The sequence below is a fragment of the Trachemys scripta genome, chromosome 8 (assembly GCF_013100865.1).
Source record: "Trachemys scripta elegans isolate TJP31775 chromosome 8, CAS_Tse_1.0, whole genome shotgun sequence".
Classification (NCBI taxonomy): Eukaryota; Metazoa; Chordata; order Testudines; family Emydidae; genus Trachemys; species Trachemys scripta.
This window is the reverse complement of record NC_048305.1, coordinates 99,938,460-99,965,035: the sequence shown is the minus strand read 5'-3', so window position 1 is coordinate 99,965,035 and position 26,576 is coordinate 99,938,460. Positions and strand designations below refer to the sequence as shown.

Genomic DNA, 26,576 nt, shown 5'->3' with positions numbered 1-26,576 from the left:
GTTTATCTACATGAGGAAATTGGAAGCAATTTCCAATTGTGCATTGTGTGTAAGCAATTTCATTGTGCATTGTGTGTAAGCAATTTCCAATTGTGCATTGTGTGTACTGTACCATTGTAGGGTGCAGGATTAAGCTTTGTTGCAAGCAATGGTGCTGCCTTCCAGGTCTTTTCCCATAGGCGCTAAAACGGTAGTTCTCACACTTTTTTTGTACTGGTGACCCCTTTCACAGTGCAAGCCTCTGAGTGCGACCCCCCCTTATAAATTAAAAACACGTTTTAATATATTTAATACCATTATAAATGCTGGATGCAAAGTGGGGTTTGGGGTGGAGGCTGACAGCTCATGACCCCCCCATGTAATAACCTCGCAATCCCCTAAAGGGTCCCGGTCCCCAGTTTGAGAACCCCTACACCAAAACAGTGAGTAACCTGAAAATAAGCATGCATTAAAAAGCTTTTAAGGCAAGGGGAAGAGGAGGCTGGCGCTATTGAGGTGATCCCTCCATAGACAAGCAGGTGTGACTATTTCTTTTTCCTGGCCATCTGTTTTGCTAGTGACTCACCAGCAAACATAAGAGGAATGTAGTGTGTGGTTGAAGTGGCGGTTTATTTATTTAAAGTGTGGTTTATTTATTGACTAGTAGTTTTGAATGCTTCAATTTTTTGGTGTTCAACTGGTGATGTCTTAATAAAGCCTGTTTTTTAATAGATGGGCTGTTTGACACTTTCCGAAATTTGGGCCCCTTCAGAGTTTTTCAGTTTGAGCACCCAGAATCACTAAACACTTCTGAAAGCTCTAGCTGGGGTCTTCATCAGGAGTCCTGATGCCACACGAGCAGAAGCCTTTAGCTGGCGTTAAATTGCAACAGAGAGTCTGGGAAGTAGAAAGGAAGAAAACTAGATATAGAAGTGTAACATAATGGTGATTCTTCTGCAGGGGAGAAGTTTGAGCTATAATAAGCAGGTGATAATAAGGAGACTCCACTAGGACATTTCCTAGTAAACATTCTTCTTCCAGTTTCACCCTGCCCACCTGCAGCTGGGGATGTTCAAACTTACTTGGAGGGTTTGTTGAATGGTAGAGTAGGTCGGCAAGTGGTCACAATATGCATCTGGAGAACAGGGAACTTTCTGAAGAAGGTAACAAAACATCACACCCCAAAATGTAAAGCCTATAAAGCAGTACCAAAAATGGTATTTAAAGTTATGACAGGAAAGATCTTTTAGGTAATAGAGAGCATGCAGATAGAAAACAATACCATGGTGAATCCTGTACTTAGAATAATATTGCTAGAAAGAGGTAATGGGAACTTTTTGTTTTATTATTGGAAAATTTAGTATTTTTATACTGAAGCCTTGATTTTTTGTGGCAAAAGCACTCAGTTAAGTTATTTAGACATATTTATATAGAATGGTAAAAATATGCTTCTTTATCGTGGAGAAAGATATTTCTCTTTATTCATGGGGAAAGAGATTGTACAATTATCTGAATCTGGTGTGTTTCCTCCTGCCCCTGTTTATTTGGGGTCTGATTCCAGGAGCTGCAGGTGGAATACTTTACTCCTGGAAGAATTCTGCGCTACTGCACAATACAGAATTTACGTAGAATTAATGTTCTGCGCAGAATTACATTTTTTTCCTGCAAAATTGGTGCTGCAGAGCCTGGCTCCCCAGCTCGAAGTGCGCCTGCAGTTCCCGGGTTTGCCAGCCCTGCTCGGTTACATGGTGTGGCCAGATCTCCTCTGTGTGCAGCAGCTACTGGAGCTGGTGAGCTATGCCCTGTGGGGTGAGGCAGGAGCAACAGCTGTGAGCTGCAGGGAGGGGCCATTGCTTTCCGGGAGGGAAGACTTGGGGCAGTGGAGGACATGACATGAACTTTTCTGGGGGCAGATGAACCTTTAAATTGTGACCACCAAACCCCTTTTCCTCCCCTCCCCCCCCAACACACACACTATCAGCAGATACTGGTGGTCTCTGCCCGGTGTTACAGTAACAAAGCTTCGCAGCGCAAAGCCTGCGTCGGGGCTCTGCAGGGCAGGGGTTGCAGGTGTTTGAGCCGTGGAAGCCCCATGCAGCCCCCTCAAGATCCCCCAAATACCTCTTTCCAGTGCAAACATACCCCTCTAGTACACCCCCTTCCCCCCCCCAAAAAAAAAACTTATACTTTCCCTTCCCCCAGCAGTGTCCTCTATTTGGGAACTTGAAATATGGTAACCCTATGGGGTGCGGTGTGAAAACACAAGAATTTACTAAAAGACCGGAGAGGCAGACTTTTCCCCCAAAGATGTGCCCAGCTGGCATTTGTGACACACCCAGACTGAGGTGCTTGACAAAAGCATAACAGAAAAGGAACTGGGTTATCATAAGGGTTTCTTTAATTTTACTCCTGGGGGAATCTCTTTTGTTGCCTGCATTGTTAGACATACTTGCTGAGAGGTATTTTGAAAAAACTTGCCAAAATAATTGAAACCAGCATGTTTTGTGTTACTTTGACAAAATATGCAGAATTTTTAATTTTTTGGCACAGAATTCTCCCAGGAGTAACATTGACTAAAAGTTATGCAAGCACAGAGCTTGTAGTCTTGGGCCCTTTATTTAAATTTTCTCTAGAACACTTGGAAAAAAGACTGTCTCAAATGTTTAATCCTGGAAAAAAAAAAGATACATGAGCTAAATGCAGATAATTCAGTACTGTGCTTCACAATCAGTTATATTTATCTGATCTGAAACAGCTGAAACCCTAATTTGCATATAAACTCTTTTTCCAGACTTTGTATTACTAAAACAGTGGTTACATTTAAAAAAAAGTCTTCCCTTTTGAGATTACCAGTTCCAGCAGTATATGACCTATTTTAAGTACATTAGGTAAACGGGATTATATTACATAGGGATTACATTAGATGAGATTTTAAAAATTGTTTAGAAAGGATATAAACTCTCGTGCTTCATGGCATAAGCCAGCTACTGACAGGATTTACGAAGGAAACTCCATTAAGGTTATTCCATCTTCATCCACTATGGGTTTGGGTTTGGTTTTTTCCCCACCTTTTTCGGAAGCATCTGATTCTGGCTAGGGGCAGCTCTATGTATTTTGCCGCCCCAAGCACGGCAGTCAGGCGGCTTTCGGTAGCGCACCGCAGGAGGTCCACCGGTAATGTGGATTCGGTGGCATGCCTGCTGGAGGTCCGCTGGTCCCACGCCTTCGGCATACCCGCTGACAAATTGTCGCCGAAGCCGCGGGACCGGCGGACTTCCCGCAGAAACGCTGCCAAAGGCTGCCTGACTGCCGCCCCCTGCAGCTTGCTGCCCCAGGCACGCGCTTGCTGCGCTGGTGCCTGGAGCCGCCCAATTCTGGCCCCTATTTAGAGACAGGATACTGGATTGGACAGACCACTAATCTGATTCAATATGGCAATGGCTATGTTCCAGTGCGCCTCTGTATAGATTACAGTATCGCTAAAACCTAGTGGTCTTTCAAAAGAGAAGAAACTTTGTGCCACCACCAGGGAAGAGATTACATAATTAGCTAACAATGCTAGAATGATGGTTTGGTTGGGTTTTTTGTTTTTGTTTTTTAAAGGTCAGATTTAGTTCCTCCCAAATAGACCAGATTACAATTCTGTTGAAAAATGTAACATTTAATTTTTCTGTATGTGGCTTTGTTGAAAACACAGGACTCTGGGTTGATTAATATTTTTTGAAATAGAAGAACTTCATTATTGCAGACAGCAGAGTGACTTCTCTGCCAGAGTCCGTTTATCCGGAAACAAATCCTGAATTAAGTGAATTAGCTCAATTTTGATGAGGTGACTGGTAGGTTAGTCTTGTTGCTATGGCTATTTCTCTAAATGTTAGTTTTATGTTTTTGTGTCAGCAGTTGAAATGCAGTGAATGAAATGATGATGAAAAAGAGTGCAGGCACACTTCAGCTAAAACTCAGATGTGCCCAGATGGACAAAAGGCTAGGTTTGAAGTATAAAACATTATCTGTTCGGACTGAACAAGGAAAATTATTACAGTGGATCAAATGGAGTACAGAACATGCTCTGATTTTTGTTCTAAAACATCTTGGTTCTGGGAGTAATGCCTGAGTCAGAAATGCTGTAGTAGTATGTCAAAATATTAAAATGTTACAAAAAATATTTAACATATTAATAGTGGAGATACAATTTGGATTATCCATTATATCTAAAAACAGCATTATTTTTTAAACCTCTAAATATGTGATACTGAATGATACTAGCAACCTTATTTTTCAGATATGTTGTTCTTAATTTGGTGCCCTATTTATTTCCCTTTTATATCTGTATTTCCCCAAGTGCATTCTGTCCTTGAGCATAGATAAACCTAGTCTCACTGCTGCATATCCAAGAAAATCTCCAAATATTGATTATCTAAATAAACATTTGTGTTAAGTATCTGAAGTGTATTCATTAGCTTTGAGGGGGGAAAATAGTAATCAGCATCATAGTGCTGAATTTCTAAAACGTATTTGGTATGGCTTGATGTCTCTTCTGAATGCAGAGGAAAAACGGTCACATTTGCATCCATCATTTTCTTTATCGCCTCACTGCAGTAGTCTTATGCATATTCTACACAGGCGAACAAAAGAATTTTGATTTGTTGACTGTAGGAAAAAAGCCATGGCTTTAAATTTGAAAAGAGATGTGGGGCAAGTGTGGGGGGGAAATAGGAAAACCTGACACTTGTGCTGTGAAAGACCGTCCTAATTAATTTTGCCAGGTTCAAACTGAGATTGTTTTGAAGTGTGTTAAATACCTATAATGCTTGTGTACCTTATTCTTTATGTAATAACTGTTTGTTTTGAGTAAATAACCCCACCTGCCCATCATCTCTAATTAGTAAAGATTGGCAATAATAGTGTAGGTCAACAACTTAAGTACAGACCTGTGCCTCTGAAATCATGCTTCCCAGGTCTAATGTTACTTTTAAGGGGTTTTCCGGTGTTTCTACTGAATGAAATAAATCTGCGTCTTATGGCCCGCTTTTTCATCCTACAAATAGGACATGCGGAATTATGTGGCGCCACCTATCAGGAAACAAGAAGGCAAAGAATCTATCATGACCCCAGTCTGCCATCTTCTTTCCTGTGGTTTTTTTTCCTTTGCATGGCCTTCCATGCCTAATTTTTTCCTCTCCCTAACCCTTCTTCTTTTCTTCCCTTCTAGGCCCAGAGCTGAGGATAGAAAGATAAGGACAGAGAGAGGGAAAGGGACAGAAAAGATTCCCAGGAAAGCAGTGGAGCTCCAGTCTCTCTTTTGAGTCCCCTGCTTCCAAATGAGACTTGGGTTCATGCGGGAGGGGCAGCAATAGACAGCGCACCAAGAAATCTGGCACCTTTGGAGCCTCCAAGGCTACACTGCCCAGCATTCATCCTCCCCTTGCTGCAGTGGGGGCACTGTCTGCCATGCTAGAGACCTCCTATCCTCTATCCATCCCAGCAACTGGCTCAGCTTAACTGCACCCCTGCCTCTGTCCGTGGTGCTTATCTCAAGCAGCTTGCACAACCAGCGGTGCAAAATCAGCATGGCTGATACTGAAATGCTCCCACTTCCCACGCAATTTTCCTTCCTGCCAACACCACAGCCGTCTCTCCTCCACACATCTCCCTGAAGCGCTGACACGCTTTCTCTATAGTCATGGGAAGCACTACCCGACTTTCTTCTGTCTGGGCCTCTGGGAGTTACCAGCTTGAGAGACCATCAGGGAGCTGGGATCTGTTGCCTGTGGTAGTATATATATCCCCAGTTCTCCTCTCTGTGTCCCACAGATTTTTTGGCAGCCCAAGCGCCTGCAAATAGCCTGTCTCTTCAGAATGGGCCCCCTGATGCCCCCATCCCTCAAATTTTCTTCTCTTCAAGAATGACAGCATTACTCTATTTGAGCCTGACCAGATCAAGCCAGCCCAATTTCCATCTTCTCCTACAAAGAGAGACTGGCTTCAGCACTTCGACAAGGTTCCTCTCAGGATGCCTATGCAAGAGACAGTTCCACTGTCACTGCATTGACATCTTCCCAGGTCTAAATGCTTTCTTCCAACCCTTTGGTGCTGGGAAATGTCAGAAACCTAAGCCCCGTGCTGTGAAACTCTGGACTTTCTGGACAAGGGAAGTATTTGCCCTCTTTCTCTGTCTAGATAAAGAAGGGTTAGATTTTAATCCTGTTATTTCCTTGTGTACGAGCCTGTGAAGAGGAGGAACTTCTGCCCCGTCTCTTACCTCCATCTCCTAAACCTGCACATCTCTAACCACCTGGGTCCATTTTCTTCACTCTCTTGAAGTGTGACTTCCTTTGCTCATTTGAATTTTGTCATGCCTACCTTCTATGATTCCAACCACCCAGTCCACTGGCACTTTCTCTGCTTCACCCTCTCTGATCACCACCAGAAGATCTTGGTTGCTCTGATGGAAGCACAAGCATCCCTATCTCAGTGACATCCTGATTCAGGTGCTCTGTGCTCCCGTGATAGAAAGATCATGGAACAGGGTACTGCGATACCTGGCACCCATGGTTTCATAATCATTCAGGACAAGTCCAATCCGCTTCTCTCTTAGACCCTTCTGCACCTTTAAATAAGCTTGGATTCCCGAATGGCCACGGCCCTCCTCTCAGAACAGGCTTCAGTCTCTACTGGATTCTGTCTCAAGTCCTGACTCCCTCCTTCGCGCCAGACAGAGGTGATTGATCTTTTAGGCTACTTTGCAGCCATTGTGGATCTGATTCTCTGAACCTCTCTCAACCTTAAGCCCCGATGTGCCTCCCTTTTGCCCAGATACCACCGCATATGTTACCTGTGTGGATCTTTCTCTCTCACCAACAGCCTGTCCCCCCATTACCTAGGGCTCCCACTTAGCCCCATCACAGTGGGTGTCTCTTTACTTCCCCACCATTTCCCGGTTTCTCTAGCCACAGATGCCAGTCTCTTGGGATCCATTTCAGCCCAGGAGATTTTATCGTCACAGGATCAGAGAGAGAGCGCATTATCGTACTCACGTTTCAGACCATCTTAGTCAGACATGGGTATCCCTGCTCCTTCACAAGTGCATCCTGGTTTGAACAAGTACTGAAAAAGACTTCACCTTTACTGGGATCAGTCACTGATTTATTTATTTTTTGTTAATGCTCCTGGGTCTCCCATTTGACCCCCTGGAAGTCCCTTTCAAACTACTGTCTCCTCAGGTGGTGGTTTCAGCCATGAAACATCCACCAGATGGGGGGATAGAATTGAGTGCTCTCATTATTACAGGCATTCAAACGTGTGTGGTCACAAGAGTTTGGAAAAGTTTGCCAGTTTGTCTGTTTTGAGGTTGCCACGAAAACGGATGGCTGAAGGGCTACATTCTACTCTCCTACAAGCAAACCAAGCGCCAGAACCCCAGCTGGTCAGTTGTCACTCTACTGGAGGGGTCACAGTTTCCTAGGTTGAGAGGGCTGATGCACCTACTTCCCAGGCATAGAAAGTGTCTGTGTTGTCTCCACACATGTATAAAGTGCCATCAGCTGGAGCTGACGATATCCTGGGGTTGTAAGCAAGGCAAGCCCTCCTCCTCAGGGTACTATTTTTTACATCTTTTGGCTATCCTCACTGTCCCTATTGGCACAATGGAAGAAGAGGGATATACGCCAAGGGAAAATTATTCCCTGGTAATTCTTTTATTCGTAGCCCTTTCTTCTCCAATTCTGCATGCACCTGCCTCCTCACTTCTGTTTATCCTTGTGTCACTTTTCCCCATATTTCTACCTTTTTAAACTTCTTTCTATCCCTGCATCCTCTCTTTCTAAAAAGAATTGGGCAGACTGGAACCTTTCTATATAGGGCTTGACTCACAGATCGTTTGCCTTTTTGCTTCCTGGTCGATTGGAATCATAATGCTGTGAAGGTACCTTGCTGAATTGGGGCCCAAAGTAGGAAAATAAAACACAAATTAAACAGGATAACTTTTTTAAGTTAACCTTGTGAAAGGGAACAGTGCTGGCCATCGGGTATGTCTTCAATTGAATACCCAAATGTGGTACCTGTAGCAAATGAGCACAGTTGAAGGTAACAAATCTGTCATTCCGAGTCTAAGGAGAATGAGATGGGAATTTTGTTGTTGCTGCTGTTCTTAAGTAGAGTTTCTTCTTTGAAGAGGTTTTTAATAAACTTGCTGAAAGTATCACTTTGAATCCTGCATGTTAGACAGAGGTAGAATTAATGAGAAGTGGTTGACTTTCCACTGAAATTATCCATAAATTTCAGTGATAGACCCTAGTTAGTTTTAGTACACGTGGACAATGAGCTGGCAACGTTTCCCTGCTTTAGCATGTTTCCTTTTTCTTCCATTACACAGTATGTTGCAATGTTTCTCAAACGCGGCCACCATGGCCACATGGAGCCACCAGGGGCTTTGCTTGCGGCCACGGCCTCCCGGGCTGTTATTGGCGGGGGGAGGGGGCTGGCAAAGTAGCGGCCCCTTCCTGTTACTCCTGGATGCACCGCCTTGGTGTTGGTTGCTGGGGCCACCAGCAGTGGTTTGAGCCTGCTCCCCCTTTGGAGACACCTGGGGCGGGTACAATGTTGGAGGACCAGGCAGCTGGTGAGTTCCCCATCTTCCCGGGGATGGTGGAGTTCAGGCTTTGGGCTTCAGCAGCCCTGAGGTGACAGGACAGCAGGGCGGCAGGCTCTGGCCACAGGGCTTTGGGCTCCAGCCCCTCTCCTACTCCATTGCCCCTAGCCCCCACTGCCTCCCCTGACTCTCTCTTTCCCTCCCCTCCCCCCATCCACAGCTTAATATGTCCCCATGCTTGACAGGGCTGAGTAAGTCTGCTGTGAAAAGCATATTTGTATGCTTATTAATATTACTTTTCACAACAGACTTACCAGCTACTGATAAATAAATTACAATGATTTAAACAGGCATATGTGCGTATTTATTTGTTTTTCCTAAAGCGAATTAAGTTTTTTAGGAAAAAGTGTGAGAGGAGCCACCAGCAAGAGTTGGTGGCCACACTCTGAGGCCACCAAAAAATTTGTCCTGAGAACCCGTGTATTAAAGAGTATTGTAAATACCTGAAGCACCACAGTAGTCCCTTTTCTTTCACAGTTCATGAAGATTGTAAAAGTACTGCTGTTTTTAAAGCTTAGACAGGACACTGTATTTGTAAATTAAGGCTCATTGTAGTCTACCCTTTTATGGATGGTGAGATTTTATAGATAAACTTATTTTGGAATATGAACATATGATAAAGTCAGCATCACCTTTCAGTGTCTTGCCAGATGCTGTGTAAAGTAATCTACATAAATCTAGCTACTACAGATGAACCTTCTTAGATGTCAGTTTACAGCTTGTATTTATGTTTAGGTTGATCAGATTAAAATACTGCAGATACAGATCATGTTGTTAATATTAAATTTTGTATTCCGGTCTATAATAAATTATTTTTCCTCTGTGCATTGGAAAAACTCGTTAATAGAGCTCATAAGAGAGTTTAATTAGTGGGCTGTTTGTGAAACAGAATAGGTATTCTGAGTCATTGCTCAGAATTACTCTGAAATTTCTCAGTGTTGGATTGTTTTTCTTTTTCTTGTTTCCGTTGTTGTTTGACGCAGGATGTTTGGGTACAGGGAGCATTGCATAAATATAGCTGAATGCAATAATTTAATGACAGAAGCACTAGGTTTTTTAATTAGCAGCCAAGCAGATTTTAGACATGGTTACTAGAATATTTTGTTGTATACTGTGTGGCAATCCTGTCTTTGTAAAAGAGTATTTTCTTCTTTTTCCAAAACTTTTATGTGCTTCTGAACGCAAGTGTCACTGCCACCACAACAACATAAAATACCTCCTGCTTTGAGGTGGCTACCTCTCTTCTGGTGATTCTTCTACTTACCTGTTCTCCTTGCGTGACAGAATGCATTCCTGGCCTTCCAGCAAAAATACCTCTTCTGTAGACCAGGCAGAATGTTTTATCAAGACAGTGTTTCTGCTGAGCCCTGCCAATACAATTCCTTGATCAGTCATTAGGGACATCTGTAATGACTGAACTTGTATCACTCACTTGGTTTAGTTACCCCTATGCTGCCTTTTCTCTTGAATAAAATAGTGCACACATAATTTAATCACTAGAGTAGTTGGGTTTTTGTAAACGTTGACTCTGGATAAAATTGTCAAGAAAGCCTGACGTGACGTAGGAGTCTAAAGTCTTATTAACATGGTGGTAATGCTTATCATTGTGGGGGGAGTGATTTCTGAAGAGCATAAACACGTTGTGCATTGATCGGCTCATGTAGACCCTGCTGATGCACACTAAAGGTTCCCTAGTGCGCTTTAATGTAGTACTGTTTCAATAGCACTGTATTAAAAGCGCAGTAGGGAATATGCAGTGTGCACCTGCAGAGTCCATGCAGACCAATTTATGAGGAACCTGTTAGTGCTCTTTTGAAATCACACCCCCATAGTAAGCATTACCCCACCATGTAGACAAGCCCTAAGTCCCATTAGCAAATGGGATTTGGGCTCCCAAGTGCTGCAAGTCACTTCTTGTTGTAGAAGACTTGGAAAAATTTACCCTATGTACAGTGCAGTCCACGCATCTGTAAATTATATACACTAATCTTATTAGTTACTTGAGCAAGATATGGCCGATGAAAGTTCAGAATCAAATCTGCTTCTGTGTGCTGCCTCCAGTTTTCATTCCATCTTGATTGGTACAGTGATGTGCTCACAACTGAGGATTCAGTTGCGTTTCACCTTAACAAGCTAAAGTTGTTTGATGAATTCCACATTCAGTGTTGAGTTTTAGGTATCTGGAGGAAGCAGTGTCCCCCGTGATGAAGCTTGCACCACTTCCCTTGGGAGACTGTTCCATAGCCTAACAGTTATTGCTGTCTGGAAGTTTCTCTCTTGAAATTTAGCCTATTATTTTTTTCGCCTTTCTTAATTTCATCCCGTTTCCTGAAGTTACAGCTACAGATATCTCACTAATGATTCCTCTCCCTCCTTGGTTTTACACACTTCAAATATTTGCAGGCTGTTATGCCTCCTTTTAGTCATCGCTTAACACATCTACAGTGTATTTTAATACTTAAATATTTAGCTTTTTGTCTTGCCTCATAAGTCATTCTCAAGTCCCCGGTCAGATCCATTGCTGTTTTCTGAAATCTGCCTCCAGTTTGTCAGTATTTTTCTCATGTCCCAAAATTAGTGCACTATTCTAAGTCTAGCTGGGCCAAAGCTGTAGAGAGAGGGAGCTGTCACCTCCTTCCTCTAGGATGTGATGCATTTGTTTATGCAGCCCTCTTTGAGGTGGAGAGTAGGAGGGCAGCTACTTCATGTTGCAAACACGTGTAATTTGATTTGTGCTTTGCCCACATTATAGGTCTCTTAGCATCATTGCTTCCCATTTTATCTCTGTGTGTGTGTGTGTGTGTGTGTGTGTGTGTGTGTGTGTGAGAGAGAGAGAGAGAGAGAGAGAGAGAATGAGTATTTTTCCCCAATGTATTAGTTTTCCTCTTTCCGTGCTGAATCTTATTTTATTTCTACCTACATTACTAATTTGTGACTCTTTGGCTTTTCTTCTGTGTCGGATTCACTGCTGTGGACAGAAGTAATAACTCATGGGGATTTCTGTCCCAATTGTGCATTACTCCAGGTCATTGGATTTTTGTGGACAGCTGTAGCTCAATTCTGTTCTTGGAAAAACTGTTCTTTCCAGAACACAAAATCCACCAGTCCACAGGACTCCATACTTCTTACAGGGAGATAGGGAGGAAAAGAAAGAGAGGGGAGGTAAAGAGAACTAAATACAAAGTGACGGGGAGGGGGGGATCCATCTATTTGCTCAAGAAATGGACTCCAAATTCTCTCATAAGTAGAGTCCTTATGTAGCCCATAAACCTCATACGAGGGTTTTCTAATGTATCGTAGATTTTAATTATTGACTCAGATCATTGGAACACACTGTGTGTGGGGGAGGGGGGGAGAGAGAGAGAGAAGAAAAAAAATCACCAAAATAAAACTTTTTAAATCACTGTGGGGAGCACAGATCTTAAATTGGGTGTATCCTGTTTTTGTTTGTGTTAATTTCTTTCACAGTACAGTAGTTCTGTCTCCAGATTTGGGGACATTGTTATGAGAAGGAATTTAAAGGTTAAGACTTCCAAAATTCAGTCTGTCAGTTGTGTCTTTTAATTTAACTACACTGGGCTAGATGCTCATTTATACTGCTGTGGCAGGGTAAAAGGGAAATTTTACACCCACTTTTAAAGTCCTTTTACCTGCCAGTGAGATGTAAGGAGGCAGTAGTGTAAATCAAACACACTGACCTCAGATTACAACTGGTCAGAAAAAGGTATTTTTTCCCCCATTGAAAACGTCAACTTGTCAGTGAAAAACTGAAAATCAAAATAGCTTAATTGAATTAACCCAACTTCATTCTCAAGCAGAGGAGGGTTGGCCCAATGGTTTGGGTGTTGGCCTGACACTTGAAGGATGTGAGTTCGGTTCCCAGACTTTGGGCAAGTCACAGAATCTCTTTGTCTTTGGGGTATGTCTACACTACCCGCTGGATCAGTGGGCAGTGATCGATCCAGCGGGGCTCAATTTATCATGTCTAGTCTAGACGTGATAAATCAACCCCCGAGCCCTCTCCTGTCGACTCCTGTACTCCAGCGCCGTGAAAGGCGCAAGCAGAGTTGACGGGGGAGCAGCAGCAGTCGACCCACCGTGGTGAAGACACCATGGTAAGTCCAATCTAAGTACGTCGACTTCAGCTACGTTATTCACATATCTGAAGTTGTGTAACTTAGATCCATTCCCCACCACCACCTCCCAGTGTAGACCAGGGCTCAGTTCTCCATCTGTGAAATGGGGATTATAGTACTTCTCTATCTCACAGGCGTGTTTCTAAGGATTAATGCACCAAAAATTGTGCGGCACTAAGATAGTGGGAGCCTATATGTACCCTAGAAATAGATTCAGTCTCCAACCAACATGGCTGCAACTGCTTCCAACCGACATGTCTCTTCTTTGAGCTCTGCATTCAAAAGAATATTCCAAGTCTTAACTGGTGCAGTGATCACACACAGTCACCTCCGTTCTTACAGCGCCATACTTATTTCAGATGAGATGTAAAATAGAAATCCCAAATACCTGAGGTCATTAAAAGACCATGGGATGCTTTCTGCAAAAGTAGGGATGTTGTAATTGGTGTCCTGGTCAAAGTCCAACTGGAGTAATCTTCGCTTGCACTTCCATTTGGACATTCCTGGTCTTCATTTCCTCTTTTGCATGGTTGTGCTGTATCTTGGTCACTGTGCACTTCATTCTCGAAGTTGTTTGTATTTCAGTTCAGGAGCTGCAGAAGGTCCCTAAAAGTTGGGGGGCCACCGGTGCCCGAACTGTGACCCCGCCTCCAGCGCTGCCCCTTCTCCCTGAGGCCCTGCTCCCACACAACGTCTTCCCACTGAGACCCCGCCCCTTCCCCTTGCTACTTTCCACACACCCCCATTCCGGTGCCCCTGTTTCAGTTGTGTTCTACCTATACGTACTGGGTGAGATTTCCAAAACTGGTCAGCAGTGAGTGTTTTTGAATGTCAGGCCCATTTTGTATGTTAGTTTACTTCATTTCATAGGTGTTCTTTGATACTTCAGGATGAAAAGCCTTGTGCAGTATAAAGCTATGGCCTGAGTTTCAGAGGCACGGAGCATAATCAACTTCCATTTGAATTCACTGGGTGCTTCCAGGGCCCAACATTTCTGCCATTCAAGCCGCTAAAAGCTATTATCATACATTAAAACATTGTGTCAAAAATATGAAGGCAGACAAAGCAAATGTTATTGTAATCTCCCTGCTGTAGTTTGTGAAAACCGGGTTTTATAGCCTAGTGCAGCTCTGAATGGATGGTCTTTTTCTTTTAGCTCTTCGTCTAGGGCCACCATATTCTAGGCCTAGTTATTCCCTGCAGACTAGAGGCTCTAAAACTCATGAGGTGGTTTTGACCTGGTGAGTCTTAAACATTTGTTTCATGTAGGATTATAGGATATCTTTTGAGTTTTTGAACAAGTCTTTTTACTATCTGGTCTGTCTTTCTTTTTCTATCTATTTTTGTACAGCTTCTTGTACCTCCCTCATCATCATACTATCTGAGCACTTTTCAGCAGTGCATTAAACAATTGGACTAAAATATGTACTGTGGGGGGACAGTTGGGATGTGTAGTGCCTTTTGTTTGGTAGGGTTTTGTTTTTAAACACACAGCAATTTGTGCATGATATTAGAGAAGGAGCGTACCTTGCACTTGGAAGGCGAGGTCTTGAGGTTTGTGATGGTCCTTAGTTCCTGTGAGAGTTCGATTCACAGTTTTGAACCAGTCTCCCCCACCCAGCTGCTTCTCCTGCACAGATGAGCTTTTATCGGATTCCCTCTGGCATTACTAGAGTTTAGGTAGTGCTAGAAATTCACTTTCTGTGAGATTTCCTATGGGAGAGTGCAACCTTTGCTATTCTGATTGCAGGACTTCAATGCCTTTAGGGAAGAATTTTCTGAGGGATACCATCCTTTCTGAGCTGTATTTTATGTCCGTGTGTTTGTGTTTCAAACATTGGTGCCTTACTGAAGCTTCCAGCTAGATGCAGTCTTAGCTCATGAAACTTATGAGCTTCCTCTTAAGTTTGGTTTTCCTGATTTTATTATGTTCCCAGACAATTAGTGACTTTTGGGGGGGGGAGGGGGAGAGAGTGGGGAACAGCATCCTTGTTTTACTTGAGAATCCCAGGTATCCCTGACCTATAACACCCCCATTTCTAGCTTAAGATTTTTGTAACTGGCATCTCCATTTTAAGCAGCAATAAGCAGCGCTCTCAAATTGTAGCTGTACCACAGCCTGCAGGACAAAGGGTTCAGCATTTCTTTGGACACTGGAAGGGTCCTTGCAACTTATTTAGCAACAACTTGCTGTTCCCGTGGTTTAGAGCACTACTGCATCTTGTAAGAACCTGCATATTAAGAGGTGGCTCTGGCATTGTCTCTCTATAAACCATAGGAGTTTTCTATTTCAGAGAAGGTTGATTGGGATTTACTCTGCTTGGGCCCAACCTGCCTTCTGTAACATCTGAGATACGTGAACACTTATAAGTCACTTTCAAAGTGGAGCATAGTTATTGCATCAGTAGTACTGGACTATTTCCTATGACCTGTATTCTTTCAGGAGATACCATTCTGCGCCCCTCAAAAATACCTTTGTTTCTTTGTCAAGGACCAAACCATTCACAGTTTATCTCTCTCCCCCTTTTGAGAATGACCCTGAAAACGCTTGCTAAATTTCTAGCAGATGTGACAGCTAGACTGTAGTAGAAACAGGCTTTCTCTCCATTCTTGAACAAGCAGCAGCTTCCCTAAACAAAGTTCTGTTTACTCTGAAGCAGTTCACGTCTATTTTAAATAGCCTGCAGGGTAATTAGACACTGTGTTAGAAAGCTACACCTGGTACAAGACAAGTAGTGACCTTCACACTCCGATTATATTGGCTTATGGCAATGAGGGGCTTACCTTAATTTTCTGATCTTGATAGCATTGTGTTACCATACCCTTCTTTCAGTACAGATTCCTTGGATGACAGCAGCTTCCTCTGCCCTTCTGTGAAAGGGATGTAAAGACAGATGACGTATCAAGTTAATGTGAAAATTGGCACGTTTTAAGAGCAAGAATATAGAGGACAAGTGGACTGAACAGGAAGTGTTCTTGCTTCCGAAGATTATTCCTAATAAGAATATGGTCAGCTCTTTGTAGACTGTGTCTGGCAAGAAGGGGACACTTGAGATTATCAGAGAGTCAGTAGGCTTCCTCCTCTTTCTGTAGGTATAACCACTCATGGAGGCCATCTAATCAATGAACCATAAGTAAATACTTGTACGAAAGTTTGGTGAGGGATGGTTTAATGTAAGATCTTGCACGCGATGAAATGTCTACTGAGGTGTTCTTCCATCAGCTGATACCAAAGTAAAGGCTGATGCTACTTAATTGACCTTCAGGACCAGAATCCTGCAGAACTCACTGTTATCTTCCTCAGGGTAGATTGTCGTCCCCCCCAGCCTTTTTGGGAGGGGCGGGGGGAATGTATGAAACTTTAGAGTGAAAAAGTTCGGTATGCAGGATTTCCTTGTGAAAAATCTGGGATGAGGCCTAGGCCAGAACTTGTTAGAAGCCCCACTATTGACTAGTTGAAACTTAAAAGAGGTTCCATTCATAAAACTTACATTTGGAGGGCCTCTACTCTTCATATTTGCTTCTTCTTGGTGGTTGCCTAAATTAAGACCTATGCTTAGTTCTTACTTTCCCTTGATCTGAATCGCCTCTCCACGGCTTCCCTCCCCTTTTTAGGTGATTGCAGTCAGTTTCTCTATTGGGGAACTATCCTGGCAACTGAAATGAAGAACTTGGCAGCACATCTGTCTCTGTGCATTTTGAATGTGTCCATCTCTGTAGTATCCGTGTAACCTTCTGTGAATGCTGCGTCATCTCCCTCAAAATACGTTTTCTAATGAGATAAGATAATTTTTTGCCATTCCTAATTTTTCCCGGTGCCTCCCTCTTCTTTCCACATCCCCCTAAAGTAAGCTGATCTTTTTAAAAGAATAATTAGAAAAAACAGGAATGTGTTTAAAATCCTCTAGAAATATGTTGGGGTTTCTCAAGCACTGGACAGCCAGGATGGGAACCCTAAATATAATTAGGTCTCTTGTATTGCTAGTGTTTTAAAGGGGGAGAATCCCCCAGCTACTCTTAATTTTTGTTAAGAAAAAGAAATATGGCATTTTGCAAGCTTCTTTTAAGCATGTCAAGAAGGCCATTTGATAATTTTTCTTGTTTGCTTGCTGGCTTTCATTAGGATATGGTAAAAAGCAGGACAGTCTGTAGACGATGCCTTTGCTGATTTGTAAGTGAAAACTGTTAATAAAAAATGGTACAGAGGAGAGAAATACTTTTTTTTTTTTTTCCTTTTTCCTAAACTTGCCTCTGCATTTCCTGGGTGAGTTTGCTGCTTCCACTGGGAGAGCAGACCTGAGTTTGAAAGATACTGCTGTGGACTGTATTAATGATTTGCACCTGTGTTTGGAAAGCTTGTAAAATGGAAAGATCCATTGCTCTTGTTCAGATTGTCTAATTGCAATAATATCTAAGGGCCTTAGCCATGGACCAGAACCCCATTGTGGTGGGTGCTGTACAAACCCAAAACAAAAAGATGGGTCCTTACCCCAAAGAGCTTGCACTTTAAATATAAGGCAAAAGACAACAAATGGAGACAGATAGGGTAGTAGAATGAAACCATGAGACCACATTGGTCAGCATGACACAGTTTTATCAGAATACCAGAAACCTAACTGTTGTCAAGTTTGTTGTAGGTATCCTGGCATAGGAGAGTTTGAAGAAGGCTAATGAGCTTTGCAGATGTTTATGGGGAGTTCCTCCAAAGCATAAGGGGTAGCTCGGGAGAAAGCACGAAGGTGTTTGTTTGAAAATGTAATAGTGACCAGTGGAGGCTGGTTAATTGGCATCATCTCAGCTGGCCTAATAGGGAAGCAAGTTGAACTTCAGTTTGGCAAGAAATCCTTCACTAAATATCACAAGATTAAGTACAGATGCGGGGGCAATGATTGGATTTAAGGAACCGAGCAATGTGTGATGTACAGCATTTGATCCGTAGGGGTCTCTTTAAATCCCCAGGTGACATGTGACTGAATGTGGTTACCATCTGATGACTGATGTAAAATGGGTTAGTAGTTGTGGTCCAGTTACTGAAGGGGAGATACTGCATTGCAAGAAGAGCATCGAAGTAATGGACACCAGCTGGCATTCACATTGACGATTTCGGGAGAGCAGCCAAAGATTTCGGTTAGTATCTCACCTCTAGATTGGGTGAGGTACAGGGAAGATATGGTGTAGGGAACCTGGCATTACTGGTATCTATATTATACCTGGTCTTGTGAATAACTAGAGGGTTCCAGTGTCCAGTGCAGACAACCTAGCACTGTTTGTGAATGTGATGAAATTCCCTTTATTTTAAAAAAAAAAAAAAAAAAAGGCGGGGGGGGGCTAAATTTTTGGTTTTGGCTTAATGCTGCTCACACGTTGATGGGTCTCAAGACCAAAGAGAGTCTGATTTCTTCACATGTGGGTTTCAGAAGAGCATCCAATGTGCGGGACGGCAACCTGAAAAGGCCCAGCTTGGCTCAGAGGATGATGTTGTCTTTTTTTGTTTTGCTTTGGGGAATGGCTGCCCTAGAAACTGGGAGGGGAGGTAGGGCTGGGGAGAGAGAACAACAAGCTGGAATAGTAGTAGTGCGAAGATCTAGAAATATAACATGTTAGCCCCACCTAATCGTGGTGTCTAATGAACTAGTGGATTCCCAAGTACAGAAAACGAGACTCACAATTTAACCTGGTACTGTGATGTGACGTGTGAATGGACTGCTGTGCTTATGCAGAACCCCATTGAGATGCCCAACTGCATGCTATATGTTGCCAGATCAGGGCTTAAGAAATGGTTTCCTTTTTCAGAACATGCAATAAAAAGATACGATCAAATAAATGAAAGCTTATATATCTTGGGCATGGTTTAGAACAAATCCTCTTCCCCTCCTCCAGTATTCATTTGCAGTGCACATGAATCTAGAGTCTGTTTTTATTGTCATGAGATTTATTGCTATTGAGAATAGTTTGAAAAGAATTTATATTTAGCATGATTTGTTCCATTTTTTTTGTTTCTTGGCTGTGAATGTTTTAGTACACTAAAAATTTACAGTGTCTGCTAGCCATCTCATATGCTAACCAAACATAGGTTTTCACAAAATTATTTTTCTGTGGATTTTTCCTTTTGGCTCTGTTGGCCGGCAGTCTGTTGACTGAGGTAGAATTTTTTTTCCTTCAGCATCATTGATATAAAGTATAGACTGCTAAATCATATGACAGAATGCAGCAACAAAAATTTAGTAATTGAACCAACTGCATCAAGATTGTTGTGGGTTGAGCTTTAATGGTTCATTTCATAGTAAAGCAGTATTTTTCCTTTTTTGGACTCCCTGAAATTAAGTGTTTAGAATGTTGAATAGGTCAATTTAGATTTTTCTTTCCACAAGAAATTTTATACAATATAACATCGCTGATGTAGAAATTAGCATACATGTGATAAAAACACAATCAGTAGCTTAGGAATAGAAGTTTATGAATAGCTTTTATACATGCATTATCAATCACTTCTTTTGAGGAATTTTGTTCTTTGAACCAGATTATGCAAACATGCAAAGGAGTAACTTTGCTCATGTGAATTGCCTCCTTCCACTTTAGAGGAAACATCCATGTAGATATCTTCTTGTGTGGAGGATGGCAGATGGCCAGTGCAAAGTAACCTTAATGATGTAACTAAGGAACTCCAGAGAAAGGAATGGGGGGACATGAGAAGCTTTGTCTCCAGGTCAGTGTTGTTCTCCTCTTGTATCAGCTGTCTCATGTCACTCTCTCCCCTCCCCAAAGTTCCTTTTAGGTTACTTTTATCTATATTCTCTTCCTTAAAAAGGTATTTATGCAAATGTCCTTGAGAAATGAGAGAGACAAGGTGGGTGAGCGAATATGTTTTTATTGATCCAACTTCTGTTGGTGAGAGAGACGAGCTTTTGAGCCACACAGAACTCTTCGGGTTGGGAATCATCAGGAAAGGGATAGAAAATAAGGCAGAAAATATCATATTGCCTCTATATAAATCCACGGTACGCCCACATCTTGAATACTGCATGCAGAGCTGGTCGACCCAACTCTAAAAAGATATCTTGGAATTGGAAAAGGTACAGAAAAAGGCAACAAAAATGATTAGGCGTATAGAACAGCTTCCATATGAGGAGAGATTAATAAGACTGGGATTTTTCATCTTGGAAAAGAGATGACTAAGGGGGGCTATGATCGAGACCTATAAAATCATGACTGGTGTGGAGAAAGTAAATAAGGAAGAGTTATTTGCTCTTTCTCATAATACAAGAACTAGGGGTCACCAAATGAAGTTAAAACAAACAAAAGGAAGTATTTTTTCACACCGCACACAGTGAACCTGTGGAACTCTTTGCCAGAGGATGTTGTGAAGGCCAAGACAATAATAGGGTTCAAAAAAGAATTAGGTAAGTTAATGGAGGATAGATCCATCAATGGCTATTAGTCAGGATGGGCAGGGATACAAAACCATTCTCTGAAATGTCCCTAGCCTCTATTTGCCAAAAGCTGGGAATGGGCAATGAGATGGTCCACTTTATGATGATCTGTTCTCTTTATTCCCTCTGAAGCACCTGGCTTTAGCCACTGTCAGAAAACAAGATTCTGGGCCAGATGGACCTTTGGTCTGATTCGGTCTGGCCATTCTTATGCCCTGTGTGACTCTGGGCAAGTCAGTCAGGGCCAGATTCTTAAAGGTATTTATAGATATCTAGATATGTTATATGAGGTATGTTGCAACACTTAAGTGACTTAGACAGCTAAGTCCCATTTTCAAAAGTGACTTAGGCATCTAGGAGCCTATATCCCATTGACTTCAATTAGACTTAGGTGCCTAAATACCCTTTGAGAATTTGGTCTAACAGCTTGTCTCTTTTCAGAATGGGACTTAGCCATCTAAGTCACTTAGGCCTCACAGTGCTGAGCAGAGCAACACCTTAATACCTTTGAAAATCTGGGCCTTATTCTCTCTCTGCATCAGACAGTTCCCCATGTGTGAAATACTAATTGTTTTATTGAGCTGTACTAATGAAAAGTGCTGTATAAGAGTGAGTTATTTATTATTATTGTATTTATTTGTATTGTGATAGCACTTATGAGCCCCAGTGCTGGAACAGGACCCTATGGTGCTAGGCACTATACAAACACACAATGCAAAGACTGTCCCTGCCCCACAGTGCATACCCCACTTGCCAGAGGTATTGAGGGTAAACATATTCAAGATTGGGAGGGGCCCACCTACAGCTGCAATGGGGTCCATATAAATACCTTAGGTTAGGGATTCTCAAACTTCATTGCACCACAACCCTCTTCTGACAACAAAGTTACTACATGAGTGGCCGCAGCCTGAGCTCCGTCGCCCTGGGTGGGGGAAGAGGGAGCTGCGGCCTGGGGGTGGGCAGAGGGAGAGCTTGGGCTTCAGCCCTTCAGCCATTAAAATGGGGCCATGACCCACTTTGGAGAACCACTGCCTTAGGTAGACAGAAAAGAGTGGGGAGGGATGCCATCAGAAGTATTTGTTACGCAATTTATGCTCCTGGTTCTTTGCTCAGTTTAACTTTTTGTTAATGCCAGCGAATTGGTGTTGGAATATATTTGTTGAGATGAATTTAGCCATTCAGGAAGAATGGGTGTGTTTTATGGTTGTACTTCTAGACCTAGTGAATGGAAGTGCTCCCTTGATGTATGTAATTTGAAACAGCAATTTCCTGTCTGTAACGCTGCCTGTGGTCGTAGCAGTGAAATAAAGCATTTCTGTGGGTTTTTAAAGGAGTTCTGCAATATGCGTTTAAACCTTAAAAATTGAGCACCTTGATCTGATTTTTAGAAGAGTGAGACACTCCTATTATATATGGATTATGCAACACAACATTTCTAGGTGATGTTTTTTCCCAAATTCAGTAGGCCAAATGCACACTCACACACACACACACACACTCTCTCTCTCTCTCTCTCTCTCTCTCTCTGCACAAAGACAAAGTAACAAGGTTTTATGTAGCAGAGATGGAATCCCTCCATCAGACTAGGGCATAGCTCCTTGTGTACAGGATGCTTTGTGACCTCTGCTTCCCCCATGCAGGAGTGTGAGAAGGAGCTTGGTAGTCACTTCTGCATTATTGCAGTTAGAGCCTCTTTGGAGTACAGTTTTCACAGCCTGTTATCTCTCTCCCTGTGTGGGCTTTTCACAACCTTTATTCCTCTTACCCCTCTTGAGCAGAATCAGGATGATTCCTCTGCACATTGACCCCATGTGCAGGTAGGATTTGGACCTAGCATTTTCAAAATTCATTTAAAAAGTGTGTAACAATGGGTGAGATTCAAGAAAGTGCCTGCCTCCTGAGAATTTTTTTTTTTTTTTAAGCCTGGTTATCTGTACTCACTTCTGCGTGCCCAGTAAGTGTCTGAGGTTTTAAAAAAAAAAAAAATACAACAAATGATTGCATTTTCCAAATATCCAAAATAATTTAAATATGGCACATAAGACAGAGGAAATTTGAAAGCCCGAGTGCAAAATCTGCCTGTGTTGCTATTGTCTTTCGTGTTCTGTTAACATTCATATTGTAAAATCATTGGGAGAAAGTTCTAATATTTTTTGGTGTAGCTTTTGGTTATGTTATCCTTATCCTACTCCATTGCAGACACCTAGTTGTCCTTGCTTTGTGTGTATATGTATAGCGTTAATAATAGCACATCACTAGCTCCATGTTACTAAACTGAGTTGTTAAACCAGGTCTCCTCCTTCTACTACAAAGATAAACACAGACATTACCAGTAAAACAGAAGCTGTTGAAATGATTTGGCTGCTAAAATGGGCTCCTGCCATCCGGATGCAGCAGCAGTTGTACCGTATTGTCTTTGCCGGCATCACCAACATACTAAAGAAAACATAATGTAAGAGCTTATCCTGGCATGGGATAGCCTGTTCTTTCTTTTCAGTTCTGCATTGCCACTCACAAGTCAATAAGACAATATAGAAAGTTTAAGTTGATTTTACAACCAACTGAGCAATGTGTTTTGGAGGGGTCTGGTAAAATATGAGGCTTCTGAACTTTCACATTATGAAAACCAGACAGACTCTATAAACAATGGCATGAGGAGCATTTATTTTTATTTCATTTTAAATGGGAACCATGTTGCTTGTACAGCTGATCCTCTAGTTTGTTACAAACTCAACACAAAGCTATTAATTGTGTTTATCTAATTCCATTGATATCAACACGTTACATGCTTTTCAGATAACTTGTAGAAAAGCATTTTTTTTAGCTTTTTATTTTTCTTTTAGGTATGTACATTATAGTGGCTAATTAAAATTTTTCTGTTAGCTTCCACAGAGTTGAATGGTGAAAAACTGACACCCTGCTGTATGTAGAGAGTCTAGGTGGAAGTGTGGTGAAAACAAACAGTAGAAGAGAATTTTGATTCCACATTTGGAAGTCATTCATGTGCTGAAAAGATACTGAGTCCTTTTTTGTTTTGTTTTGTTTCTTATGTTTCAACAGGGCAGAGTTTAGGGTATGGATTTGTTAACTATATTGATCCAAAGGATGCAGAGAAAGCCATTAACACTTTAAATGGACTCAGACTCCAGACCAAAACCATAAAGGTAAGAGAATACAAAGAGCCTTTTGCTAAATTTAGGAAGAGCAGTAAGTAGTTAAGACAGTTTTTGGAAATCTCATCAGTATTTTAATCTGACAATGTAAAGGGCACAGCTAACTAGCTGTTCCTTAAAACAAAGGGTGTATGGCAGATGGAATCTTTTTTTCTTTCAAACTGCTACTATTTTTATTTATTGGGGGGGGGGAGAACCCTCGTCGAGTATTCTATAGCGTTGTAATGGGATTTGAAGTTAGGATAAAACAGCCATTGAGAGAACATTACCCATAGAACAAAGGTGAAATATACAGTTGTATCATTCATAAATGACCACAACACATGTGTTAATTACAATTAATTTGGCATGTGATTATCAAACATTCAGTTCATAAAAGGCATCCTCTAATCAAGATACACTTCTTCCCAGTTAGGTGCCATTTTCAAAAACCACAGTACTCTCTTTCAAGGGTTATTCTTCCAGTTTCACTGTTTTTTGTTTGATTCACTTTCCCCCAAAGGGACTAGAGATCAAGTAGAAGCCACCCAGTTTGTTATGCAAACATGCCATTAGTTTCTCCCTGGTTTCCTCAGTGGTTCGAGCAAATTTTTGCACTGTAGAATTTCTTACTGCATCTCTGATTTCAGACAAATAGCCTCTGGATCTGCTCAGTTAATCGATCAGTAGCAAAAGTGTTGAGCTTTAAGAGAACAAGAGACTAATCATTGAGATTATATATAAAATATTCTTTCCAAAATTCATCTTGCAGGAGCAAGACCGTCACACATGCATGTATTTATACCATGTACCAAAATCCTCACAACAGGTTTTTATGCAGTTAAGGTTTGTATTTATTTAATTTATCCAAATGTGTAAAGTAAAGCAATACAATAAACTATTCTTATCAACTGCTGCAGATTGAAATTTAATGCTGAGACTCAACAATTTATTCATTCCACTTATAAAGTTGAGCTGCAGGTTACCCTCTACATTTATCTTAACGGGACACTGACAAGATAAATATAGTTTTAAAAAACAGGTTCTTACCTGTTTTCTAAATGCCTTAGATTTAAAACTCAAATAAACATCTAGTTTACTTCCTACCTTTAATGCTGTGCATTTACTACTTGCATATTAGACACTTTGTCCAATCTGACTAAACTCTTTTTTTTTTAATTACATTTCTATTTTTAATTGCTTTCACTTTCTGGTTCTCCTGAGGAAGAACTGTGCTATTGTATTTGAGTTTCCTGTGCTGCTGGGGAATGTCAACTGCAAAAGAACATTTTAAATCTTTCTATGTTTCATGAAACTACTTAATTTATTATGCTTTTGCAACTTTTCTTAAATAGTTTAAATTCACAATTATTTTATTCATGTGTCCTTTAAAGGAGTTATAACTTCTGCAGTAAAAGTTTTGTTTTAGGGAGGAACTTGGTACACCGCACATTTCTGGAAGTGTTTTTTTAATATAAGTTTTTAAAAATTGTATGGAAACAGTTTACTGGTTTTTGGTTTATTTCAGGGGTAGGCAACCTATGCACGCGTGCCGAAGGCGGCACGCGAGCTGATTTTCAGTGGCACTCACACTACCCGGGTCCTGGCCAACAGTCCAGGGACTCTGCATTTTAATTTAATTTTAAATCAAGCTTCTTAAACATTTTAAAAACCTTATTCACTTTACATACTTCAATAGTTTCATTATGTATTATAGACTTATAGAAAGAGACCTTCTAAAAATGTTAAAATGTATTACTGGCACATGAAACCTTAAATTAGAGTGAATAAATGAAGACTCGGCACACCACTTCTGAAAGGTTGCTGACCCCTGGTTTATTTTATGCTTATAAACACATTATTGATTACTTTGATTTCACAAGTGAAATTCTGTTGGAATTTTGAAGGCATTTAAAATTTAATAGTAAACAAGGAAACAAGTCTGTTTTATATGCATAGGAATTGTATACATTTTACAAGGAGTAGTAGAACATACACAGTCTTCAAAATACACATTTTAAATAGGTATTAACAAAGTCACCCAAATTAATCTGAAGGAGCCTTACTTTTGAATCTCCAGGCTTTGTTGACTGTAACAACATCATATAAACAATAACACACAATAAGGTATGCATACTTTTTGGGCAGTTTGAATACAGCTTGGAATTGCATCTATTGCAAATAAAATGCACCCAAAAAGTGTTTGAAGTAGCAAAATGGCCTTTTATTAAACTTCCTGCCCCATCCCCACAAACCCTTTTAAAGCCACGGTAAACCTATCCTATTACTGTATTTATTAATTCTCTTAAAATAGGCCCTTTCTGCCAAGTGTAGCGCAGTTTGGAGGCTTTACAAAGTTGAAGTTGTTGAGGTGTGAAGAATATATTTTTAGTATCCTCTCCAACTCCCATGCCAGTTAAATATATTGGAGGAAACTACCTCTGAATTCCATCTTAGATTCCAAATACTCTTGCAAAGCAGCAGCAAATCCTATTCAGTAAAGTTTTAGACCACTGTACTTTGTCCCTCCCAAACCACTCCCCATCTCACATTGCGCCACCGCTTAAGACAGGATCACTTTGGTTTGGTTTTATTATATTCATTCTTTTTATTTACGTATTGGATTAATGCACAAAAATATAAGCGCACCTACCTAATGCTCTCAGTGCCATTTGCAGATCTTTAATAATGCAATCGGTACTTAAAAATTACATTTTTAATACGCAGTTGCTTTGCAGACTGGAAAACGAATTTGATTCAATTAAATTGTAGCATAAAATTTAAAACAAAAGCACGGATTACTTTCTTGGATTACGTCATTTGGTCAGTGGCAATGTAAGGTGTGGTATGTACCTGGATACGTCCCCAGGGAAGAGGCTTCCTTTATTCTCTCTTCCTCTTTACCGAACACGGATTTTGTCCTTGGGCAGCCTCCTGTGCTCCTACACCCAGAACCAAGGTCTGGGGAGGCTGTCTAGGAGTATGTGGCTGAATAATGTTTTCACCCATTCTCTTGCCCCTGCATAGCTGCGTAAGGCTGGGAAGCAGTCTGACCCTGAACCGGGACACGTTTTTAAAAGCAAAGGGAGACGTCCATGTGCAAAAATATTGTGCACACAAGAAAAGCTACAGATTCAGCCATCTGCACAGAATTCCAGGTGGACCTCAGGCTCTGGGATGGGGAATGAGGGTGTTGTTTTTCTTCTAATTTGTTTTTTAAATTTTTGGC

General features: G+C 41.4%; 1 protein-coding gene across 7 annotated transcripts in view; it reads left to right on the top strand.

The window, feature by feature from the left end:
• Positions 1-26,576, top strand: part of ELAVL4 (ELAV like RNA binding protein 4) — a 105,469-nt gene that overhangs the window by 62,832 nt on the left and 16,061 nt on the right. For all 7 annotated transcript variants that reach the window (XM_034779363.1, XM_034779361.1, XM_034779359.1 and 4 more), the window contains exon 3: positions 23,256-23,359. In XM_034779363.1, coding sequence (XP_034635254.1) covers positions 23,256-23,359 — 104 coding nt within the window. The remainder of the gene's footprint in view (positions 1-23,255; positions 23,360-26,576) is intronic.